General features: G+C 47.3%; 1 protein-coding gene across 3 annotated transcripts in view; it reads right to left on the reverse strand.

Moving 5' to 3' along the window:
* Positions 1-25,793, reverse strand: part of LOC140422922 (uncharacterized) — a 181,815-nt gene that overhangs the window by 15,360 nt on the left and 140,662 nt on the right. The window contains exon 7 of one of the 3 annotated variants that reach the window (XM_072507737.1): positions 18,689-18,751. The exons of the other annotated variants lie outside the window; for them this stretch is intronic. Within the exon in view, the coding sequence (XP_072363838.1) occupies positions 18,689-18,751 (63 nt within the window). The remainder of the gene's footprint in view (positions 1-18,688; positions 18,752-25,793) is intronic. 3 annotated transcript variants of the gene reach the window in all.

Genomic DNA, 25,793 nt, shown 5'->3' on the forward strand with positions numbered 1-25,793 from the left:
CCCATAACTCTCTACTCCCTCGTCCACCAAAAATCTGTCTGACTCCACCTTCAATACATTCAATAACCTAGCTGCCACTGCTCTCTGTGGAAGAGACTAGCTACCTTTTGAGAGAAAGGGTAAATGTAAAAAGAGTTGTTTCTGCTACAACATACCTGCAGACATATGCTATCCTGAGATTATTTTGTTAGTTTGTAAACTCCTAGGAGGGCGGACGTTACATTCCAGGGCCAATCCAAAGCTGGTAAAGCCAATTAATCCTTTGATGTTTGAAATTTCTCTCAGTTGAGGTTTTAAGCTAACAATAAGTTTGACTGGGTAGGTTTACATTGCAGGGGAGTAAAGATAGTAGAATCATTAACAATTTGGCAGTGCAAATTCAGTTCCTTACACATGACCATCTTTGTTGAACATTGATAAACCATTTATTTTTAATACCTCAATGATTTTGTTTAAACAGCAGCTGTATCATTTTACACCTGATCTTATATTAGACTTTTCCTGCAATGACTTTTCTCATCAAGATGAGGAATATTTGTATTGGAGAATGCATGCTTCCCATTTCCGACATTCGGGTGAACAACAAGTACTACCAGGTCAGCTGTAACTAAGGCTAATATCATTAAAAGCAAAGCTTTGCTTTTAACATAACAGAAGACTGGAGGATAGCAAATGTTGTCCCCTTGTTCAAGAAGGGGAGTAGAGACAACCCTGGTAACTATAGACCAGTGTGCCTTACTTCTGTTGTGGGCAAAATCTTGGAAAGGTTTATAAGAGATAGGATGTATAATCATCTGGAAAGGAATAATTTGATTAGAGATAGTCAACACGGTTTTGTGAAGGTTAGGTCGTGCCTCACAAACCTTATTGCGTTCTTTGAGAATGTGACCAAACAGGTGGATGAGGGTAAAGCAGTTGATGTGGTGTATATGGATTTCAGTAAAGCGCTTGATAAGGTTCCCCACGGTAGGCTACTGCAGAAAATACGGAGGCATGGGATTGAGGGTGATTTAGCGGTTTGGATCAGAAATTGGCTAGCTGGAAGAAGACAAAGGGTGGTGGTTGATGGGAAATGTTCAGACTGGAGTCCAGTTATTAGTGGTGTACCACAAGGATCTGTTTTGGGGCCACTGCTGTTTGTCATCTTTATAAATTACCTGGAGGAGGGCGTAGAAGGATGGGTGAGTAAATTTGCAGATGACACTAAAGTCGGTGGAGTTGTGGACAGTGCGGAAGGATGTTACAAGTTACAGAGGGACATAGATAAGCTGCAGCACTGGGCTGAGAGGTGGCAAATGGAGTTTAATGCAGAAAAGTGTGAGGTGATTCATTTTGGAAGGAATAACAAGAAGACAGAGTACTGGGCTAATGGTAAGGTTCTTGGCAGTGTGGATGAGCAGAGAGATCTCGGTGTCCATGTACATAGATCCCTGAAAGTTGCCACCCAGGTTGAGAGGGTTGTTAAGAAGGCGTACAATGTGTTAGCTTTTATTGGTAGAGGGATTGAGTTTCGGAGCCATGAGGTCATGTTGCAGCTGTACAAAACTCTGGTGCGGCCGCATTTGGAGTATTGCGTGCAATTCTGGTCGCCGCATTATAGGAAGGATGTGGAAGCATTGGAAAGGGTGCAGAGGAGATTTACCAGAATGTTGCCTGGTATGGAGGGAAGATCTTATGAGGAAAGGCTGAGGGACTTGAGGCTGTTTTCGTGAGAGAGAAGAAGGTTAAGAGGTGACTTAATTGAGGCATACAAGATGATCAGAGGATTGGGTAGGGTGGACAGTGAGAGCCTTTTTCCTCGGATGGTGATGTCCAGCACGAGGGGACATAGCTTTAAATTGAGGGGAGATAGATATAGGACAGATGTCAGAGGTAGGTTCTTTACTCAGAGAGTAGTAAGGGCGTGGAATGCCCTGCCTGCAACAGTAGTGGACTCGCCAACACTAAGGGCATTCAAATGGTCATTGGATAGACATATGGACGATAAGGGAATAGTGTAGATGGGCTTTAGAGTGGTTTCACAGGTCGGCGCAACATCGAGGGCCGAAGGGCCTGTACTGCGCTGTAATGTTCTATGTTCTATGTTCCATAAGGTTGCTTTGGTTCCAAACATAATAACATGGTAGTTGCATCCAACTTTGTCCTTTCTGACACGGCTGGTGATGTTCTGGTTTGAGGGTGCAGTTTGACTGACGAGTCATGATATTTAGCTTTCTATCGCTGACCATGTTCTTAGTTTTATTCTAAGATTCAGTTTTGCACTGGCTTTTTGATCCAACATGGAGGTCCTCGTTAGTTATTGTACACTTTTACATGACTTTTATTTTACATAAGTCAGGTACTAACTGCAAATGCAAGGGTGATCCAGAACACCAATGACACAATATAGATCAGCTTGAGAATGAGAAGTACATGGTATGGTTATTATTGAATAAAAGTCATATTTCAAAAGTAATTTTTTTCAAAATGTCTGTCCCATTAAGAAAACCAGAGAGAATCCTGGCAGCAGGAAAACTGGCTGCATATTCACCCTCTCTGACAATTATTTTCCCATGGGAAAACTTAATCCCTGCAATCAGTGAGGCGCTCCTTTTAAAAGCCTCCCCAGCACTTGTTCCAAGTCCAGACAAGGGGATGGCTGCCAGGAAGACAATACCACGATTCACGGAGGGAGCCCTCACCAAACCTCTGGATAGTGTGGAACAGAGGTGTGACATCCTAATAATAATAGTAATCGCTTATTGTCACAAGTAGGCTTCAATGAAGTTACTGTGAAAAGCCCCTAGTCGCCACATTCCGGCGCCTGTTCGGGGAGGCCGGTACGGGAACAGGTGCAGGCCGGTACAGATCCTCTACCCGCGATCTCGCAGACGTTCATCAAGCAAGGTCACCAACCCTGTCTGGGAAGCAGTGGCCGTGATGGAAGTAAAAGCTTGCTTCACAAGAGAATTAGTGGCTTCTTCGTGCAACCAGGATAAGCCTGCCTCCTCATGTCTCCCGTTCCACCTCTTCACACACCCATCACAACTCCACAATGAGCACTCCCCCAGCCACCACATGGATTCCAGCACTTGTCATGGCTCCCACCCCCACCACTCCCCATGGTCCCCCCGGTAGATAATCTGTTCCTCCCATCCCGATTCCCACTCACCTCCCAAGCATGCCAGCCTTCATCAGAATCTGACGTGGCAGGACTCCAGTCAACACTTTCCTGATGTGACTCATTGCAGGATAAACTCAAACATAACCAGACTGAACGGGCACAGTTTTGTAAGGGCCCCGAAGAATCCAGCACGAGTTTTAAGGATACAAAATAATAAAGTTTATTTACTATAACAATATATACATAGTAGTAGCAGTAACTTCCCTTGCTACCTTCTCCTTCCTCCTGGTTCCTGGACTGGCCAGCTTATTTATAGTAGGAGTTTCTCCGCCCCCCTCATTGGGGAAGTTCACACTCCCATAGGATTGTGGGATAATCATTAGTCCCCAGCCAATCGTCAGTAGGCAGGTTATAACATCCCTCCCCCCCAAAGTCCAAGGAATCCACCGTAGGCCCTGGCGAAGGAAGGCGTCGAACTCGTTTGGCCGCAGGCCGGACGCCATTTGCACGCGGCGCTGGATCAGGCGGCGTATAACGAGACGGAGACCGGCGCTTCCGTGATGAACGGCGCGGTTGTACATCCACGGCCTGTGGACCCGAGGATTCCCCCTCCGATTCATGCTGTGTCTCCATCTCGGAGTCAGAGTCTGCTGCCTCTGTCATGTCAGCGTCTCTGTCCCCATTCGGTCCCGTCATGACCTGCGCAGGCTTTGAGTGAGGCACCAGTGGAATATTTGGAGGACTACCTTCCCTTGTTTCTGGTCTTTGCCGCTGTTGAACTGAGCTCCGGGGGCGGGGAATCTTTTGCGGGGATGATCTTCTGGACCGGACGTGGTCTACATGTTTTCGCTGGAGACGACCCTGGGCTTGCACTTAGTACGATATAGGGCCCGTTTGGCGAAAGATTACCCCAGGAACCCATTGGGCACCACCAGCAAAATTCCGCACGAATACTGGTTCACCGGGCGCAAACTGCCGAATCGGACGATGCTGAGACAATCCCGGTCCCTGCCGTTCTTGTGTGCGGCGTACTTTTGCGCCAATGTCCGGGAAGACCATACTAAGGCGGGTGCGAAGTCTCCGGCCCATTAGGACTTCTGCGGGAGCTACCCCAGTCACTGTATGGGGGGTGGTCCTGTACGTAAACAAAAACCGAGCCAGTCTCGTGTCCATTGATCCGGAAGACTGCTTCTTTAGGCCTCTTTTGAATGTTTGCACTGCACGCTCTGCCAACCCATTTGAAGCCGGGTGGTAAGGGGCAGTGCGGATATGGCGGATGCCATTCATCTTTGTAAACCTAGCAAACTCCTCACTCGTGAATGGAGTGCCATTATCCGTGACCAGCACCTCGGGGAGGCCATGCGTGCTAAATGATAAACGCATTTTTTCAATTGTTGCGCAGGACGTTGTCCCCTGCATCTTATGCACCTCCAGCCATTTGGACTGGGCGTCAATTAGTAGAAGGAACATGGATCCCTGAAAAGGGCCTGCGAAATCTGCATGTAAGCGTGCCCAAGGCCGCCCTGGCCATTCCCAGTGATGTAGGGGCGCGGCCGGCGGAAGCTGCTGATGCTCCTGGCAAATGGAGCAGTTTTGGGCCACCTTCTCAATGTCGGTGTCGAGGCCTGGCCACCAGACATAACTCCGGGCCAACATTTTCATCTTGGTCACGCCCGGATGCCCATTGTGCAAGTCTGATAATATCAGCTCCTGGCCTTTTTCCGGGACAACCACACGCGTCCCCCACAAGAGGATGCCGTCTTCCACGCTGAACTCTGACAGCTTGGAGGAAAATGCCCGTAACTCGCCTGGGAGCTGTCTATGCTGCCCACCATACAGGACTATGTGCCGAACTTTTGACAGGACTGGCTCCGTCTGGGTCCACTCACGGATCTGTGATGCCGTGACAGGCAAGGTGTCCATAAAATTTAGGGTTGCGACCACCTCACCGGTCGTGGGGGTCGACATGGGGCCGGTCGATAAAGGCAATCGGCTCAGTGCGTCGGCATTTGCTATCTGCGTACCTGGTTTGTGCTCCAGAGAATACTCATATGCAGCAAGCAACAAAGCCCAGCGCTGGATCCGTGCAGAAGCAATGGGCGGTATCGGCTTATCCTCTCTGAAGAGTCCCAGCAGGGGCTTATGATCAGTCACGATAGTGAAATGGCGGCCGTACACATACTGGTGGCAGCGTTTCACCGCAAAAACCACTGCCAGGCCCTCCTTCTCGATCTGCGCGTACTTCTTCTCCGCTGCAGTCAATGTGCGGGAGGTGAAAGCTATCGGTCGCTCGGCCCCGTTCTCCATCTTGTGGGACAGGACAGCCCCAATACCATACGGGGATGCATCACATGTGACGAGCAAAGGCTTTCCCGGATCATAGTGGGTTAGTAACCCAGACGACGACAATTGTTGCTTTACCCGCCAGAAAGCGGTTTCTTGCGGCTGACCCCAAACCCAGGTGTGATTTTTCTTTAGCAGCAGGTGTAAGGGGGCCAGCGTAGTTGCCAGATTGGGGAGGAACTTCCCGTAATAGTTTACGAGACCGAGAAAAGAACGAAGATGCGAAGTGTCAGTCGGGGTGGGGGCATGTTGAATTGCACGCACCTTCTCTGCGACGGGGTGCAGACCCTCGCGGTCCACCCGATAACCTAGGTAGACTACTTCTTTTGCCTGAAATACGCACTTTGTGTGACTAAACGGACTCCAGCCTCCGAAAGGCGTTTAAGGACAGCCTCCAGATTTTCCAAATGCTCTTGCTCCGACGTCCCTGTAATCAACACGTCATCTAGGTAGACAGCCACACGTGGTAAACCTCTCAAAATGCCCTCCATAACACGTTGAAAAATTGCGCAGGCAGAGGATACTCCAAAGGGCAACCGTGTATATTCATACAGACCCCGGTGTGTGTTAATTGTTACATATGGTCGGGAGGCAGGGTCCAGCTCCAACTGCAGGTAGGCGTGACTCATATCTAATTTTGTGAATGAGAGTCCGCCTGCAAGTTTCGCGTAGAGATCCTCTATGCGAGGCATTGGGTATCGGTCGAGTCGGGAAACTGTATTCACTGTAAGTTTATAGTCGCCACACAAGCGAACTGTGGCATCTGGCTTCATTACTGGCACAATTGGTGCTGCCCAGTCAGCAAAACGGACAGGCCTGATAATACCCAAACTCTCCAAACGAGTGAGCTCCCCTATACCTTCTCGAGCAAAGCGTAAGGCACTGGGCGCGCCCGGAAATAGCGCGGTGTGGCTCCTGGTTCAACTTGGATACGGGCTACGGCCCCTTTTATTTTCCCCAGACCAGGCTGGAATACCTCTGGGTATCGTCCTAGCACCTCAGTCAACCCTCCAGAAACTGTTTGGAGGATGTGCTGCCATTGCAACCGCAAATGGCGCAACCAGTCCCGACCCAACAGGCTGGGCCCATGGCCACGCACTACGATAAGTGGGAAACGCCCCTCCTGGCGTCCATAGACAACAGGGGTCATTGTAGTTCCTGCAATGTCCAGTGGTTCCCCCGTGTAGGTGGCCAACCTGGCCTGTGAGTCAGTTAGTGTAAGGGTCTGTATACCCTGCTTGATGCGGTCGAATGTCCTCTGGGCGATCACGGAGACCGCTGCGCCAGTATCCAACTCCATCTCCAGCGGGTGGCCATTGACCCGTACTGTCACCTTAATGGGGGCCACACGGGGAGCTGTCACACAATGCAGCTGCAGGCAGTCGTCCTCCGTCTCCACGTCCTCAGGAGTGGTCGCCGCAGGTTCATCCACATGGAAGGTACGGCCTCTGGGCTGGTCCCAGTTACGGCCCCTGGGCTGGTCCCAGTTTCGGTCGGAACGACAGCGCCTCTGGCGTCCCCAGGACCGCCGTCCGCGACGGGGTCGGCGCCTACAAGTCTGACACGGACATGGCTCCTCATCCATTGGCTCTGGAGCAGGCTCCCTTCGGGGAGGAATGTCCGATGGCCACTGGCGTCGGTCTGGTCGTTGCCTCGCCCAAGGTACCGCAGGAGTGCGGGGGGACGTTTTTGGGCGGAAAGGGTTTCGCCCCAAGGCATGCACTTCCATTCCCTGTAGCTCCTGTACTCCTCGCTCTGCGCTCTCTCGGGACAAGACTATTTGTATTGCCTGTTGAAAAGTCAATGTTGGCTCCGCTAACAACTTTCTCTGGGTGGCCGCATTGTTAATACCGCAAACCAAACGGTCGCGTAACATTTCTGACAAGGTCTCACCATAGTCACAGTATTCCGCAATCCCGCGTAGCCTGGGTAAAAAATCGGCAAGGGATTCTCCAGGGGTCCGCTCAGCGGTATTAAACCGGTAACCCTGGACTATCGTGGACGGGGTTGGGTTAAAGTGTTGCCCCGCTATATTCACAAGTTCGTCAAACGTTTTGGTGTCCGGCGCAGCTGGGTACGTAAGGCTCCTAATCACCCCAAACGTATGCGGCCCGCAGGCGGTGAGCAATATGACCACCTGGCGCTCGTTTTCAGTGATATTGTTTGCCCGGAAATAGTAACGCATCCGTTGTGTGTACTGGTTCTAGCTTTCCAGCGCAGCATCAAAAACATCCAAACGTCCGTACAGAGGCATGGTATAATAGAAAACAACTTCCAACCTGTATCCAACAAAAATCCAGGGAGGTGGCTTCAGCAGTGTAGACAGCTATTCACTTTTACCTTCGTCGCCAGTTTTGTAAGGGCCCCGAAGAATCCAGCACGAGTTTTAAGGATACAAAATAATAAAGTTTATTTACTATAACAATATATACATAGTAGTAGCAGTAACTTCCCTTGCTACCTTCTCCTTCCTCCTGGTTCCTGGACTGGCCAGCTTATTTATAGTAGGAGTTTCTCCGCCCCCTTCATTGGGGAAGTTCATACTCCCATAGGATTGTGGGATAATCATTAGTCCCCAGCCAATCGTCAGTAGGCAGGTTATAACACACAGCCTTGCCAGAGTCATGCCCCGACCTGAGAACCCTTTGAGGAAAGAACCTGTAAAGCCTCATATGGACAGGTCGTATTCAGGTGAGGCCACAGGGACTCTGATATTGCAGATCCCTGGACCTCCTGTAGTGTTATTACACCATCATCCCCCCGTCCCTCCCAAGTCTGAAACATCGTCCATGTTGATGAAAGGGGGAGATCCTTTGCAGGCTGATTATCTGAATATTTGGCACCTGCCATTGCGGGCCCGGAGGGGTATAACAGGCCGGGGTGTGACATTCCTGGTTGATCGCCTGGTAGGTTCTGCAGCCTGTTGCACATCGGTGATCCCTGGGCCTGCATCAATGTCCATTGACAAAAACTTCATGTCCGACTTCTGGTTGGACTGGTCGCGCTCTCGTGTTTCTGAGTTACCGGGCACAACCGCCTCACTGGGTACCACTGGCAACAGCTCCAGAGGGAGGGATACCACCGGTCTTGTAATCCATGGTCAGTCCTCAGGTACTTGTTCCAGAGATGGTCCATGTCTCGATTTGAGTCCTTCCCTTGCACCCACACCATATACGAGAACAGCCCAGTATGTTTTGGAACCGTTCCTGGAATCCATAATGCTCCATCAGTTCTGGATACAAACGGAGTCGCAGCAGTGAATTCTCCCACGGGCCTGGCTTGCTGCACTCATTACTGCTGGTCGTGGATCTTATCCCCGATGTCTGGTGAAACGAGGCTTACCTGCATGCACAAGTGACAACGCATCAAGAGCTCTGCTGGTGTCACCCTGGTAGTTGCGTGTGGCGTGGTCCTATATTGGAATAAAAGTGGGCAAGGCAGGTTTTGGCGAGCATGCGGTCTATTTCCTCACCCCCAGTTTGAAACTCTGGACGGCACGTTCTACCAACCCATTCATGGATATGACAAACTCCATTTTGCTGCATAAAATCCACAAATTCCGAACAAGTGAAGGCGGTGCCATTGTCCAACACTAAGACGCCTGGGAGCCAAAGGTCTGCGGGAATCATTCGGTGGTGGCATGCAACATGGTCATCATCATTGTGTACATCCAACCATTTAGTGTGTGCGTCCACTATCAGTAAGCACATTGCCCCCTGGAATGGAAGGGGCCCACAAACTCCACATGGAGGCAGGAACATGGTTGGCCCGGCCATTCCCATGGGTGAAGTGAAGCTGCCGGTGGGATGTTCTGGTGGTCCTGGCAATGGGTACACTGTTTCGGCAAGTTCTTGATCGCCGTGTCGATGCCAGGCCACCACATATAGCTCCGGGCCAACATCTTCATTTTGGAGACACCTGGGTGCCTGCTGTGGAGGTTCTGCAAAATGGTCCCCTGACCGCATTTGGGGAGACCACCCGTACACCCCACAAGAGGATGCCGTCTACTACGCTGAGTTCCACCACCTTTGTGGTAAAAGCCCTCAGGACCTCCCGGAGGACACGATGCTGAGCCCTGTACAGCACGGTGTGGCAGACCTTGGGCAGCAGTGGGTCTATCTGTGTCCAAGCCTTTACTTAGGCCGCCATTACCGGCAGTGAGTCCATAAAATGTATGGTCAGAACAACCTCGTCCGATGCCGCTGCAATGGGCAGTGGGAGGCAACTAAGAGCGTCCGTGTGGGGAATCTTCATTCCTGCGCTATGCTCCAAAACATACTCGTATGCCAGCCCAACGCTGAACGGGGCGGACGCCACCGGATGTATCGTCGAGCACCAAACACCAATGCCAAACCTTCATTTTCTATTTGGGCATAATTTCATTCTTCCGCCGCCAACGTGCGTAACGTGAACGCAATGGGCCGCTGGGTACCATCATCCACCCTCTGTGCCAAAATGGCCCAATCCCATCGGGGATACATGGGCAACAAGGGCTTCACCGGGTTGATGTGTATCAGCAGGTGGGATGACGACAATCGCCGTTTACTTTGACAAACACCCCCTGCTGCCCCGGCTCCCAAATCCACCACTGGCCCATCTTTAACAAGTGCAGCTGGACCAAAACCGTCGCCAAATTCAGGATGAAATTCCCGTAATAGTTGACCAGGCCCTAAAATGAATGAAGCTCCGTCTACCGGGTGTAGTCCGTGCCTGTAAACTCTGTAGCCCAAATAGACCACTTCAGTTGCATGGAACACACACTTTCCGCGCCGCAGCGGATCCCGGCTGTCTCAAACCGGCGCAGCCCATCCTCCAGGTTTTTTAGATGCTCTTGGTTACAGGGACTGGTGATTAGCACATCGTCCAGATAAATGCCGCTTGTCACAACCCTCAGAGGATATTTTTCATCACTCTCTGGGATATGGCACATGCCGACGAGACCCCAAATGGTAGCGTGGTATATTTGTACAACCCCCTTTGTAGCACGGTAACACAAGTGGGTAGCACTGTGGCTTCACAGCGCCAGGGTCCCAGGTTCGATTCCCCGCTGGGTCACTGTCTGTGCGGAGTCTGCACATTCTCCCCGTGTCTGCGTGGGTTTCCTCCGGGTGCTCCGGTTTCCTCCCATAATCCAAAGATGTGTAGGTTAGGTGGATTGGCCATGCTAAATTGCCCTTCGTGTCTAACAAGGTTAGGAGGGGATATTGGGTTATGGGGATAGGGTGGAAGTGAGGTCTTAAGTGGGTCGGTGTAGACTCGATGGGCCAAATGGCCTCCTTCTGTATGTTCGATGTACTTTCGGGAGGATGGATCCAAAACTAACTAGAGATAGGAATGGCTCATGTTGAGCTTTACATAGAACGTACAGTGCTGAAGGAAGCCATTCAGCCCATCGAGTCTGCACCGAACTTGGTAAAAGTCTGTCCGCCACTGAGCCTCACATAGATGTCTTCGATCTTCAGCACCGGGTAGCCCGGTTGACCGGCATTTTGTAATCCCCACAAAGACGGATGGATCCGTTGAGCTTCGTAACCGGTGCAACTGGCGCGGCCCAATCCACAAATTGCACCAGGCAGATGATTCCCAGCTTTCCAAGCCAACCAGTTCGACCTCTACCTTCAGCCTCAAAGCGTAAGGAATGGGTCGGGCCCGAAAATAGTGCGGTTGGGCCACCGGGTCCACTGATATTCTGGGGGGGGTGCCCCAAATGCTGCTGAGGTTCTCCCAGAACACCCACGGAAAACGAGCCAACACCGCGTTTGGTCCATCGGAGTGCATTCGGCATATTTGCTGCCAGTCCAGATGGAGATATTTCAGTCAGTCGCACCCCAGCAAACATGGGCCAGAACCTTTCACCACCACTAATGGTAGTTTTGCCCACTGGAATCCGTATTCCCAGGTACATCTGAGGTGCCCACGATCTCCAATGGTTCCCCTGTATACGTCACTAGCCGGGCATTGGTAACCTTCAACGCTAAGGCATGTGTCCCAGACGAATCTTATTGTACATGTGGCAGCTAATCACAGTGACTGTGGCTCCGGTATCAAGTTCCATCGTAATTGGGAAACCATTGGTCTGGACTGCGACCCAGATATGCGCCACCCATGGCGATGACGTGCAGTAAAGGTGGTAGGTTACCTCCGGTTCATCTATGAAATGGGTCCGCTTTCTGGGGCGGTCGTCGGTCCAGTGATAGTCGGTGGGCAAAGTGCCCTGTTGGCATCTGTCCCACTGCCTCCCTCTGGCATCGGTGCTCTCATTCCACATGTCAGGAAACTCCGGTGTACGTGGTGCATGGTGTCCATTGGCAGGGAATTGGTGCCATCAGTCCTGGTCCCCTAGAGTGTGCCCTCAGCAGCGGGAGTCTGAAATTTGCACCCGGGAGGAAGGCACCACACATTGCCGGGCATCCGACGTTCAGGTCGCCCGTCATTCGGAGCTCCTGGACAACGCAATCGTAGTTGCTTTTTTTTTGATCCAAGTCAGTCTCACTCAATAAACATTCTTGGGTCACCTCGTCTCTGATTCCACAAACCAACCGATCTCGGAGCATCTCTGATAATCTCCGAACTCACAAAACTCGGTGAGTTTGCGCAACAGGTCCAGAAATTCCTCTATAGGTTCGTCCTGGCATTGAGAAGCCATATGGAAACGGAAATATTGAATGATAAGAGGTGGTTTTGGGTCGAAATGGTCGCCGACTAACGTAACAAACTCCAAGAACTGCCGGTTCTCAGGCGAGTCATGAAAAGTTAAACTTTTGATAAAGCTGTACGTCTCAGAACCATCTTTGAGGGGCTGGGCAGAGCTTAGAGAGATAAAATAATCTTGTTCGAACAGGTGGGCAGCAAATGTATTTGGAACATGATTGGGAGAGACCATGAAAAGCTGCCACAGATACCGGCTTTCTGAAGGAGGTTCACTAACAGCAGGAATATGTTCTCTGTTATTTAAGGATGACATCCGGGCAACAATGAGGGATGACATCGGTGCTATGGAGGATAAGGTTGAATCCATTTGGGTGGAAATCAGGAATAGGAAGGCGAAAAAGTCACTGATAGGAGTAGTCTATAGGCCACCAAATAGTAACATTATGGTGGTGCAGGCAATAAACAAAGAAATAACTGATGCATGTAGAAATGGTACAGCAGTTATCATGGGGGATTTTAATCTACATGTCGATTGGTTTAACCAGGTCGGTCAAGGTAGCCTTGAGGAGGAGTTTATTGAATGTATCCGCGATAGTTTCCTAGAACAGTATGTAATGGAACCTACGAGGGAACAAGCGGTCCTAGATTTGGTCCTTTGTAATGAGACAGGATTGATTCAGGATCTCATAGTTAGGGATCCTCTCAGAAGGAGCAATCACAATATGGTGGAATTTAAAATACAGATGGAGGGTGCGAAGGTAAAATCAAGCACTAGTGTTTTGTACTTAAACAAAGGAGATTACAATGGGATGAGAGAAGAACTAGCTAAGGTAGACTGGGAGCAAAGACTTTATGGAGAAACAGTTGAGGAACAGTGGAGAACCTTCCAAGTGATTTTTCACAGTGCTCAGCAAAGGTTTATACCAACAAAAAGGAAGGATGGTAAAAAGAGGGAAAATCGACCGTGGATATCTAAGGAAATAAGGGAGAGTATCAAATTGAAGGAAAAAGCAAACAAATTCGCAAAGATTAGTGGGAGACTAGAGGACTGGGAAATCTTTATGGGGCAACAGAAAGCTACTAAAAAAGCTATAAAGAAGAGTAAGATAGATTATGAGAGTAAACTTGCTCAGAATATAAAAACAGATTGTAAAAGTTTCTACAAATATATAAAACAAAAAAGAGTGGCTAAGGTAAATATTGGTCCTTTAGAGGATGAGAAGGGAGATTTAATAATGGGAGATGAGGAAATGGGTGAGGAACTGAACAGGTTTTTTGGGTCGGTCTTCACAGTGGAAGACACAAATAACATGCCAGTGGCTGATGGAAATGAGGCTATGACAGGTGAGGACCTTGAGAGGATTGTTGTCACCAAGGAGGTTTTGATGGGCAGGCTAATGGGGCTAAAGGTAGACAAGTCTCCTGGCCCTGACGGAATGTATCCCAGAATGCTAAAAGAGATGGCTAGGGAAATTGCAAATACACTAGTGATAATTTACCAAAATTCACTAGACTCTGGGGTGGTCCCGGCGGATTGGAAATTAGCAAACGTGACACCACTGTTTAAAAAAGGAGGGAGTCAGAAAGCGGGTAATTATAGGCCAGTGAGCTTAACTTCGGTAGTAGGGAAGATGCTGGAATCTATCATCAAGGAAGAAATAGCGAGGCATCTGGATGGATATTGTCCCATTGGGAAGACGCAGCATGGGTTCATAAAGGGCAGGTCACGCCTAACTAATTTAGTGGAATTTTTTGAGGACATTACCAGTGCGGTAGATAACGAGGAGCTAATGGATGTGGTATATCTGGATTTCCAGAAAGCCTTTGGCAAGGTGCCACACAAAAGGTTGCTGCATAAGATAAAGATGCATGGCATTAAGGGGAAAGTAGTAGCATGGATAGAGGATTGGTTAATTAATAGAAAGCAAAGAGTGGGGATTAATGGGTGTTTCTCTGGTTGGCAATCAGGAGCTAGTGGTGTCCCTCAGGGATCAGTGTTGGGCCCACAACTGTTCACAATTTACATCGATGATTTGGAGTTGGGAACCAAGGGCAATGTGTCCAAGTTTGCAGGCAACACTAAGATAAGTGGTAAAGCAAAAAGTGCAGAGAATACTGGAAGTCTGCAGAGGGATTTGGATAGGCTAGGTGAATGGGCTAGGGTCTGGCAGATGGAATACAATGTTGACAAATGTGAGGTTATCCATTTTGGTAGGAATAACAGCAAAAGGGATTATTATTTAAATGATAAAACATTAAAACATGCTGCTGTGCAGAGAGACCTGGGTGTGCTAGTGCATGAGTCGCAAAAAAGTCGGTTTACAGGTGCAACAGGTGATTAAGAAGGCAAATGGAATTTTGTCCTTCATTGCTAGAGGGATGGAGTTTAAGACTAGGGAGGTTATGCTGCAATTGTATAAGGTGTTAGTGAGGCCACACCTGGAGTATTGTGTTCTGTTTTGGTCTCCTTACTTGAGAAAGGACGTACTGGCACTGGAGGGTGTGCAGAGGAGATTCACTACATTAATCCCAGAGTTGAAGGGGTTGGATTATGAGGAGAGGTTGAGTAGACTGGGACTGTACTCATTGGAATTTAAAAGGATGAGGGGGGATCTTATAGAAACATATAAAATTATGAAGGGAATAGATAGGATAGATGCAGGCAGGTTGTTTCCACTGGCGGGTGAAAGCAGAACTAGGGGGCGTAGTCTCAAAATAAGGGGAAATAGATTTAGGACTGAGTTTAGGAGGAACTTCTTCACCCAAAGGGTTGTGAATCTATGGAATTCCTTGCCCAGTGAAGCAGTAGAGGCTCCTTCATTAAATGTTTTTAAGATAAAGATAGATAGTTTTCTGAAGAATAAAGGGATTAAGGGTTATGGTGTTCGGGCTGAAAAGTGGAGCTGAGTCCACAAAAGATCAGCCATGATCTCATTAAATGGTGGAGCAGGCCCGAGGGGCCAGATGGCCTACTCCTGCTTCTAGTTCTTATGTTCTGTAAATGCAAGTATCATTTTTGCCTGTCTGTGTAAGTGGAGTTGAGAGCTGCAAGTTCATTTTACAAAAGTGCTGTTCAATGGGAAATAATGTCTTAGGGTTAAATGATACCTGTCAACTGTTCTTGTTAGGTTTGAAGTTTAAAAGTTTAAATACTGTTTTTCTTTTGTTCCAATAAAATTTTGTTTGTAAAAATAATCAAGCCCTATTTCTCATGCAATCTCTCCTGGAGCGAATCGATCTTTCCGTACAGTCAACAAAAAACATTGCGGTTCTGGTCCAGTATCTTAGCCACTGTTGGCATTAAGTGAGTAACAATATCGTTTTTAAAAATCTTGGTTTGCAAGGCAGCTATTTTTTTAAGAACCAGAGGTGCGATTATAGTCTCATAAAAACTTGGACTAATGGATTTTGTTTGGATCAAGGAGGTTCTTTGTGGAGTAATGAATTAGATTCATTGGGTGGGATTCTCAGTCCTGTCGCACCCATTTTCTGGTGCAGCGCACCCCCAACGGCAGCGGGATCCTCCGTCCCGCCAGCCGGGCAATGGGGTTTCTCATTGCGGGTAACCCCACGCCGTTGGCAAATCTGCGGGCGTGAGTGCGCTGCCGACGAAGCGGAGGATCCCTCCGACGGAGAATCCAGCCCATTGTGTTTCAGCTTCGTAAGATGATGTAGCTAATGGGAGGAGCTAGAGTACCAGGCCATTTGCAGGAAAGCAGGCATTTCAGTTGGGTTCCTGGAAGTCAAACCATAAAGTCAGTTTCTGAAGACTTCAGCTAGCGATCCTGCATTGTTCTGACTGGATTCAAGTCTATCTCTTAAAACAGTCTCAAAGAATATGTCTTAAGCAGGTATGCCGGGTCTGCCAACTGTATTTAAAAGCCACGATGTGGAGATGCCGGCGTTGGACTGAGGTGGGTACAGTAAGTGGACGCTGCACTCCGAAAGCTAGTGATTCGAAACAAATCTGTTGGGCTTTAACCTCTTGTTGTAAGACTTCTGACTGTATGTAAAAGTGAATTGAAAGCTGAGATGGTTTTGTGGTTTGAGTGGGAATAAAGATAGCAGTTAAGGGTTATTGTATCACCAAATTGATTAGCATTCTTTAAGGGGCAATTGTAAACTATTTTGTTATGTGATGTTAAAGCTATTTAGTACTGTGTTAGTAATAAAGTTTGTATTAATATACCATATCCCTATTTCTTTGTGAAATCATTCCTGGAGTGAGGTATCCTTTCCTCACAGTCTTACAAAATTAAATTAAATATTGGGGTTTCTGTCCAGTATCCTAGCCACTGTTGGGGTCTGTTCCAGGATCGTAATACGGCATATTTTGCATCCGCATCGCCTTTCTCACTGATGGCTAACGCGGGCTGAAAATTGTCCCCTTCATTTATCTCTGACTCTTCTTCTATGAGAGTTCAAAATGGCACAAACTATCCCCTGTATATTCAATTATGCAACGTACAATATAATTGTGCAAAAAGCCCAAAGGAGAACAAAGAACACCTGTAGCTTTCTGTTGTTCATTTACGGGGTGTAGTCTTTACTAACATTTATTACCTATCCCTAATTGATATTCAGCAGTTACCTTCTGGAGCCACTGCAGTCTGTGTGAGGTAGGTACACCCACATTGTTGTTAGGTAGAGAGTTCCAGAATGTCCACTCTGTGGCAATGAATGAACAGTGATACATCTCCAAGTCAGGATGGTGCGTGACTGGGAGGGGAACTTGGACATGGTTATGGAAATATATTTGTGGTATTATCAGCAATTACAGTGTCCATGTTACTGGTCTTAACAGGACAAATCGATGGGCTTTGCTGTTTCCTGCTTTGATGACTGCATCAAAGGCCTTTGTGATTATCAGTGAACATTAAGCAGTGAACAATTGCTACAGGCTTTTCTGCGACACGTGCTAGATCAAAAAGACCATTCAAACTATTCCAAGGGCTGCATAAAGATATGCCATGCTTCATGAAGTACTCAAGTAGCAGTTGTAAATTTTTGCATAGGTAGTCCACGATATTGGTCACTTGTTTAACTTAACAGGGATTTTAGTTTAGTGTCAAATTGCTTGACCCCTCTTGCCCATGTTGAATGTATTTAACTACTTGAGAGCTGATCTCTCACATTCCTATGTTACTGGGTAGAATTTTATGCGGACAAGATTTTACGGTTCCGTCAAAGTCAATGGATATTTGAATGTTTCGCCATATTTAACAGCCTCACTCTAACCATGACAGGGCTGTCAAATTCCACCTATTGTTTTCGTGCTACTTCTTTACATAGTTATAATGCTGTGTTAATCTCTAGCATTGTGCAGTTCACCAAATAACCTTATTCATTGTTCAGTTTTGAAGAAGAGCCAAGAAACGCTGTCAAAAATGGCCATCTTCCAACAAAACTGACTAACCTACTATGGCCGACTAGGATCTTAATGTCAGATTGAAATGATAAAAAGTAATTTCTGAATTAAGCTTTGAATGTTAGAATATTGTTCGATCATTTTTAAAAATCCAAACTCCTCCACAGATTATTCTTCACTCCAAAATTCATCTTTGCAGTAAATTTCATCTGTCTTGAGTCTCCTCAATTCACCAGTCCTTCTACATCCTGCTAAAGATAATACAGCTGTTCTGCTCACTGTTTCATATAATTTCCTGCTTTGTATCATCTTCAAACTTTGAAATCATGCATCCTATATCCAAGCCTAGATCATTAACATCTACCACAAAGATCAGTGGCCCTAATACCAAAGCCCGGGTAACACTCCTCATCAGAATGAGAAATAACACTTTGGGCAAGATTTTCACTCCAGAGGTCAGGATTATTCCTTGCCCCTCACCCCCCATGGGGAGAAACAGTTACGCATTCTGATTTTCACATACATGCCCTCTTAATTGGCCTGGAGATGGGCCTGCCCTCTAATTAATGAGGTTCACAAAGCTAAAGGACGAGCGAGAGACCTTCCACCTTCAAAAAGCAGCAAGTGGCAATGGAGGGTAAGTGAAAGAGAGATAGAGTGTGACCTCTCTACATTTAAAAAATAGCTTTTGTAACCAGCCACCACTGTGGGGAAGGTGGAATAGTAGAGGAGGGTGGGGGGGTGCTTTATGGGGTACCCTGTAGCTGCTCGTCCACCTAGGTGGGCATGGGGAGGATCTCCAGTCCTGTCTGGAGTGTTAGCCACAACCCCACCTCCAACCTAGCCCAATGCCACAGAACCAGGCACCTAAACTGACTCCCAACACCTGCAGGAACACTGCAAAATCCCAGTCGGGATTTCATGTGAAAATCCCGAAAACTCCAGAAATCGGTTGTGGTTGCTGAGTCAATTGGAATTTTGAAGTTTGAGATATTTTTAGTTAAGGCTATAGATGTGGAACAATGGTAAGTAAATGGAATTGAGTTCCAGGTCAGCATGATCTGCCTAAATGACAGGCCCAGCACGAGGGACTGACTCACCTACTCTTGTTCTTTGTTTCATGGAACTGAAAGAAGTAAATGAGTCAACTCCTTTATTCAGTGGACAGAGGTTATATTAATCCCATTAGTCAAGTTCACTAGTTGATTGCAGAAAATGTCTACCTCATTTAGTTTGTCTTGCCGTCTCATTTTTATTTCAGGTGCCAGTTCCTCTATTCTCTCAATCTGAAAACAAATCACCAAAATGACACCAATGTAATTACTGGCACTTGAATACTGATGGGAAATTAACAATAACAATTACTTCCAAGATACCCTTGCATTTGCCAATGCACAGATTTAGATAAACACTGTTGATGTTGTGCATATTGTGTAACAATTTAGTCAACGTTGTTACACGGTTAAATCATTTTAATTAACTATGAAAACATTCAAATAATTCCAAAACCGTTTGTACACGCTATCCTCGGCTTAATTCAAAGAAAAATCGCACTTCTGTGCAATCTCCATACTATTTCTCAAAAAATCTCAAAGTACTTCATGATGTAAATTACTTTAAGTGACATTACTAATAGATCTTTGAGCAATGAGATGGTTTGTTAATATCTATCACAACAGTTGAGGTTCCATTGGTCTCACTCTCACTTGAATCAGGAGGCTGGGGATGTCCAGACTCTTGAGCACAAAATCTAGGTTGGCATTACAGAGTAGTACTGAGGGCGTGCTGCATTGACAGAGGTACCATCTTCTGTATGAGGCGTGCCTGCCTTCTCAGATGGGTATAAAAAAAGAGATTTGTGACACAGTCCCCACTGGTTCAGGAGCTGCTCCGCCTTCAGCAAAATGCCAGTAGTCCCACTAAATGGCCTTCAATGGGTCTCCATTTATGCAAATTGGCTGCCAATGACATTTTAACAGGCAGCCTCTGGGAAGCTTCCCCACAGTCAGGGAACCATCCCGACGTGGCCCCCTACTATTTTATCACCCAGCCCGCCTCTCAATCCACCAGCAGAGGTCAGTCTAATTCTGCCCAATAACCGAGTTCAACAGCAAAGCATCTGATAAATATCCCTCTCAGGCACAAACTCCAACAACTCTAAAAAACACAAAAAAAAACTCACCTCTAAGACAGAAAGCTCAGAATTTTCATGGTAATGGCTTAAATTGTATAAAATGCTGCAAACAATATTTCTGTATTTTCTTTTCATGACTTCTGTCTGATACAAAAATGACAAGCACGAAAAGACCAGCTGGTCCATAAAGCCTGACCCACACTCATGATAGCAAGAGAATCATGACTAAACGCGCTGAATCCACCATCACTCCCCACCCACCCACCCCAACCCCCACACACTTGCAATCACATAATCCCAAGGGAGATGGGAAAAAACAAGAAAAACACCAAGTCCAATAGACGGAAAGAAATCTTGAAAATTCCTCTTGGAATTCCTCAGATGATTGAAACCAGTCCAGGAGAGCAAACGTTACCTGTTAAACCTTCACACCATCAGTGCAATGCAATCCCTGATGCAGTCATGAACCAGTCCAACCATCTCCCTCTTGAAGGCAGGCAGAGAGCCACCACTCCCACACACTGTGCTCTGGGAAAGAAAAGCCACATAATATCCAGCCCATTCCCACGCTTAGTGTAATTTGATCTTCTGTCCCTGGTTCATCCTGATGGGTCAAATTGAAATAATCTACCAATAGGTACGCTATGCAAGTCTTTCATTATTATTATTTTATAAATCAATAGCAGATCACTTGGAGCCTACGCTGCTCGATCGACCTAGCTCTTTAAGTTGCATGCGTGAAAGTACGGTTCTTTAAACTAGTTTCATTCTTTTAGCATTCCAAGGCACATATATCATGTGAGGGGACCAAAACTGGGCGCAGGGCTCAAGGTCCATTCCAACGAATGATCTTTATCATTGCAGAATAGTGCGCACTCAATTCTCTATTAATACAGCTCAATTTCTTGTCAGCTTTACCTATGGATTCCCTCCATTTGCTGTGAACCCTCAGTGATCTGTGCATAACACATTATTTTTAGCGTTATTTTTGTTTGTCAAAATGCAGTAATGAATGCTGGGTATTGTGATTCCACACCATCCAAAAGATGTATCTTTTACCAATGCAAAATTTATCAACAGGAGCAGAAAATCCTCAGAGCCAACAGCCGAGCAAAGATGTCCAACTCTGCAGCTGAAGAAGGATTTCAGAAGAAATTTACGATCAGAGACTTGTGGAAAACTATCCATACTCCATGACTTGTTTATAAAGTCAAGATGCATTTGATTTTTGAATAGCCAGCTCAACTTATCCTGTCACCTTGAATGATTTCTGGATGCTAACCCCGAGAGCCAGATTTTCACCATGGAGATGGACAACTCGAGTTGGGAAATACCTTTATTTGGAAAGCCTGTCTCTTTTAAAGGGGAGCCCATCCACCATTGTTGTCCTGGGAAGGCAGGGGCAAGATCGGGTTGGGCCTGCTGTCCCCAGAGGCTGTTTGGAGGCGGTCACTGAAGTGGCAAGTGCCAAGGTGGGCTGGTTAGAAGACTTCAGTCTCTGAGACTTCGGCCCAGTTGTATAAAAGGCTGTTAGGCCTTCTGGCACTCACCCCCCATCATTCCACCTTCATGACTCTCACACCCCATGCCACCTCTATGCCCCCCTCATACACCCAGGGCATCACCATTGCCACCCACCTACTAACCACTATGGGCAGACCTCAGGAGCCATATCATAGAATCAAACAATTTGCAGCGCAGAAGGAGATCATTCGGCCCATTTGGAAGAGCAGGCCATTTGGAAGAGCACCCTACTTCAACCCATACCTCCACCCTATCCATGTAACCCCATCTATCCTTTTTTGGACACTAAGGGCAATTTTAGCATGGCTAATCCATCTAACCTGCACGTCTTTGGACTGTGGAAGGGAACCGGAGCACCCAGAGGAAACTCATGCAGCCAGGAGGAGAACGTGCAGACTCCGCACAGACAGTGACCCAAGCCGGGAATCGAACCTGGGACCCTGGACCTGTGATGGAACAGTGCTGACCACTGTGCTACCGTACCACCCGTTGTAGATGAAAAAGTAAACTCTGAGTAATCGAAGAGAGTTCTCATTCACCCAGACATTTTACTGAAAAAAAACTGTTATTCATGAAACCCATTCAAAAAATTCAAATCACCACAAGTGGTCAATCTGTCAGAAGAGCAAACACTACTCACTAAACACATCAAAAAATCTAACCCTTTAGTAGCCTCATAAAACTGTCAATCAAAATGTGAACTCAGCTCCCTTGGAGAAAAGTGTATTTGGATTTTTGAAACTCAGCGAAGCATCAACAATGGGTCCTGTTGTCATAACAGTCTTTCGGAAATGCCAAAAATGAAATCATTTGAAACTGCAGGAACAGATGGCTAATTTTCTTTCTAAGCTACACCGGATGGCCTGTCAATCAATACATCTGATTTGATTTGATTTATTGTCACAGGTACCCAAGTACAGTGAAAAGTATTTTTCTGTGGCCAAGGAAACATACACAGTACGTACATAGTAGACAAAGAGAATAATCAACGGAGAACATTGACAAATGGCACATCGACAAACAATGATCAGTTACAGTGCGGCACAAGGGGCAGAACAGAGCAAATACATGAGCAAGAGCAGCATAGGGTGTTGGAATAGTGCTCTTACAGGGAACAGATCAGTCTGAGGGGGAGTCATTGAGGAGTCTCGTAGCTATGGGGAAGAAGCTGTTCCTATGTCTGGATGTGCGGGTCTTCAGACTTCTGTACCTTCTGCCCGATGGAAGGGTCTGGAGAAGCAATGCCTGGGTGGGAGGGTCTCTGATAACACTGTCTGCCTTCCTGAGGCAGCGGGAGGTGTAGACAGAATCAATGTGAGGGTGGCAAGCTTGTGTGATGCGTGGGCTGAGTTCACCACACTCTGCAGTTTCTTGCGATCTTGGACCGAGCAGTTGCCATACCAGGCTGTGATGCAGCCGGATAGGATGCTCTCTATCGCACATCTATAGAAGTTTGTGAGAGTCGATGCAGACATGCTAAATTTCTTTAGCTTCCGTAGGAAGTAGAGACGTTGTTGGGTTTTCTTGACTGTTGCAGCAACGTGAGTGGACCAGGACAGACTGTTGGTGATGGTGACCCACAGGAACGTAAAGCTATCGACCATCTCCACTTCGGAGCCATTGATGCAGACGGGAGTGTGTGTTATGCTAAGCTTCCTGAAGTCGATGATCAGTTCCTTGGTCTTTCTGACATTTAGAGAGAGGTTGTTTTCGGTACACCATGCCAGCAAGTGATTTATCTCCCTCCTGTAGTCTGAATCGTCATTGTTTGAGATACGGCCCACCACAGTCGTATCATCCGCAACTTAGAGATTGAGTTGGAGTTAAATCTTGCCACACAGTCATTTGTGTATAGGGAGTACAGTAGAGGACTGAGAACACATCCTTGCGGGGCCCCGGTGTTGAGGACTAATGTGGAGGAGCTCAGCAGTGGACGTCTTTTTTTACTCCCAACAGAAAGCAGCTGCCTGTTTTTTGTTTTAAATATTAAGGGTTGGGTATTTAAATAACTTCAGTTCATGACATTTAAATAGACCAACCCTCCCTTTAAGAGCATTTACGCTTCCTCCATAAATTTGTGTCTCCCACACTGCAAGTTAAGGCATTCCTGTCGTGAAAATGGTATCTCTTTAATTTAGATAATTTCAAATGTCCGACTGAGTTCAAGTTTTCCACCTATGTGATTCACAAGCCCTTCCCCCTGCTGTCAAAAATGGGGGGCGGGATTCCCTCAGCCCGGGGCCAGGCTGGAGAACCCCGCAACCGGTGCGAACAGTGCCACGCCGCCCGGGCGGCGGCACGCGATTCTCCGCAAAGCAGAGAATCAGCACCATTGGCACCGGCATGGTTGGCGCGGCGCTGGTCGCAGGCCGCTCTACACGGCCGGCCCGCTGGCGCTGTCCACACCTGCTCTCAGCCGATGGGACCTCGGCGTAGAAGGGTCGGGGGCGGCCTGTGGGGGGGGGGGGGGGGGGCTGGATGGCCAACCCCGGAGGGGTCCCCCGATGTAGCCTGGCCCGCGATCAGGGCCCACTGATCGGCGGGCCGGCCTCTCTGGCTGAGGCCTCCTTTCCTACGCGCCGGCCCATGTAGTCCTGCGCCATGTTGCACGGAGTTGGCGCGTTGAAGGAAGCCACTGCGCATGCGCAGATCCCGCAGCGCCCAGTTCACGCCGGGATCAGCGGCTGGAGCGACGTGAACAGCTCCAGTGCCAAGCTGGGGGTCGGCCTATTCACGTCATCGTAAAACGTGCTGGCCTGCCTTGGTCTGCTTTCAAAGCCAGCGACTTAGCCCTGTGCTAAACAGCCCCTACTAAGTGGGGCTGCAGGGTTAGGGTGGGAGAGTGGGTGTAGGTCGTGTGCTCTTTCGGAGTTGTTGCAGGTTCGAAGGGCTGAATGACCTCCTTCTGTACTGTATGAATTCTATGGAAAAGTTCATGACCTCCAATGCAGGTGTCTCTGCATTGAGTTGACATATGTTCAATGGTAAAAATATCCAACACCAAATATCCAGCATGTTGGATATGCTTCTCTTGGAAGTCACCATCTGGAGCATTGCAGCCCTGGTATTTTTGTGTATCATGAGACTGGTGCCAGGAGCACAAGAGAGCTGTGTGACCTCTTTGTCTCCACTGGTTGTGTGGATGCAAAATATTTACATAGAAACTTGCTTCGAGCAATTTCTGTTCAAAGATCCATTGATATTTTTCCAAAGAAGTGTCAATCTGGCTGTTTGCATTACTCCTAAGTCAGTCAGTCAGACAAATTAACTCTTCTCATATTATCGATTCAACTCATTTGGCCCCAAGTGCAGGCAGTGTGTGGGCCCATTATTTATGTTAATCAAGGAATCAATTTTGAAGCGTTTGAAGTCATATCAAGGTGTAATTTGAACTTGAGACTTTTAACCAATCTTAGCTGAGCTAAATTGAAAATGGACAGATTCCTTATTTCTGTACTGCCACTATTTTTCTGTTAGATCCTTTGTGGCAAAATGTTCTACTTCTCGCACTCCAGCCTAATAAAACCACCCAAAATAGATTGAACAATAATTCATCTCATTGCTGTTTGTGGGGCATTACTGTTGTATACAAAATCACACCTATTTTTATCGACACAGCAACAGACACTGCCCTGAAAATAATTCGTTTTGGGTGAAGTATTTCTGCTGTTCGTAGGATACATTGCAAAGCATTCAAGACTACAATCATTTATTTTTGTAAAATATGCAACTGATTGACTTTCATTTGATGTAAACAGTCACATTGACAGATGATAAAATGGACCTATGAAGAGAAATTGCCTGAATAAAGTTTCTGTCTGAACATGATGTGAAACATCAGTATAGAGCAGTGTCCTTCAAAGTCGGAGGCGCGACCCGCGGGGGAGTCGTGGGCGGGTGTCGGGAGGGTTGCGGAGCCGTTGTCCGCGGCGCTCCCGATCGCCCAAATCCCCGCGCAGCAGCCAGCTTTTCATAACGCCGGCTGCAAGCGGCCGCAAGCATGGTCAAAAAAAAATAATTCCGCCGCATTGCGCATGCGCGCCAATAATCGGGCACGCATGCGCAGTGCGGCCGCTATTTTTTTAAACGGTTGCAGCTTTTTGTTTTACAAGTTCTGCAGTGGTTTTTATTCATTTATTCATTTATATTATTCATTTAATTATTTTTTTTTTTTCATTTATTTTATTCATTTTATTTCAAGTTCGGGGGGGGTTTATTCATTTTTTTCATTTATTTTACTCATTTTATTTTTTATTGTTTTTTACAAGTGGGGGGGGGGGGGTTTATTTGATAAAATTTTACAGTAAAAAAATTCAGAACTTTGGACAGATGGAGTCTCCAAACTTTCCGACACCGGAAGGCTTCACCTTCATCCAACAGGTTTCATTGGAGGAGCGTGTACAAGGTCCAAAGGGACCCAAAACCATTTCCTCCATTTTTGTCAGCAGCTAACAAGGTAAGAGAAAATGGTGGGTCGCGCAGGTCGGCCGGCGTGGGCCGCGAAGGTCGGCCGGCATGGGTTGCAAAGGTCGGCCGGGTTGGGTCCCGAAGGTTGGCCGGCTGGTAAAAATGGGTCCCCGGAAAAAAAGTTTGAAGAACACTGGTGTAGAGAAAAGTAGGCAGCCCCAAAAATTGACAACATTGTGCTGGATTCACCAGTTCCTAGTGTT

Source organism: Scyliorhinus torazame, chromosome 1, assembly GCF_047496885.1.
Source record: "Scyliorhinus torazame isolate Kashiwa2021f chromosome 1, sScyTor2.1, whole genome shotgun sequence".
NCBI lineage: Eukaryota > Metazoa > Chordata > Chondrichthyes > Carcharhiniformes > Scyliorhinidae > Scyliorhinus > Scyliorhinus torazame.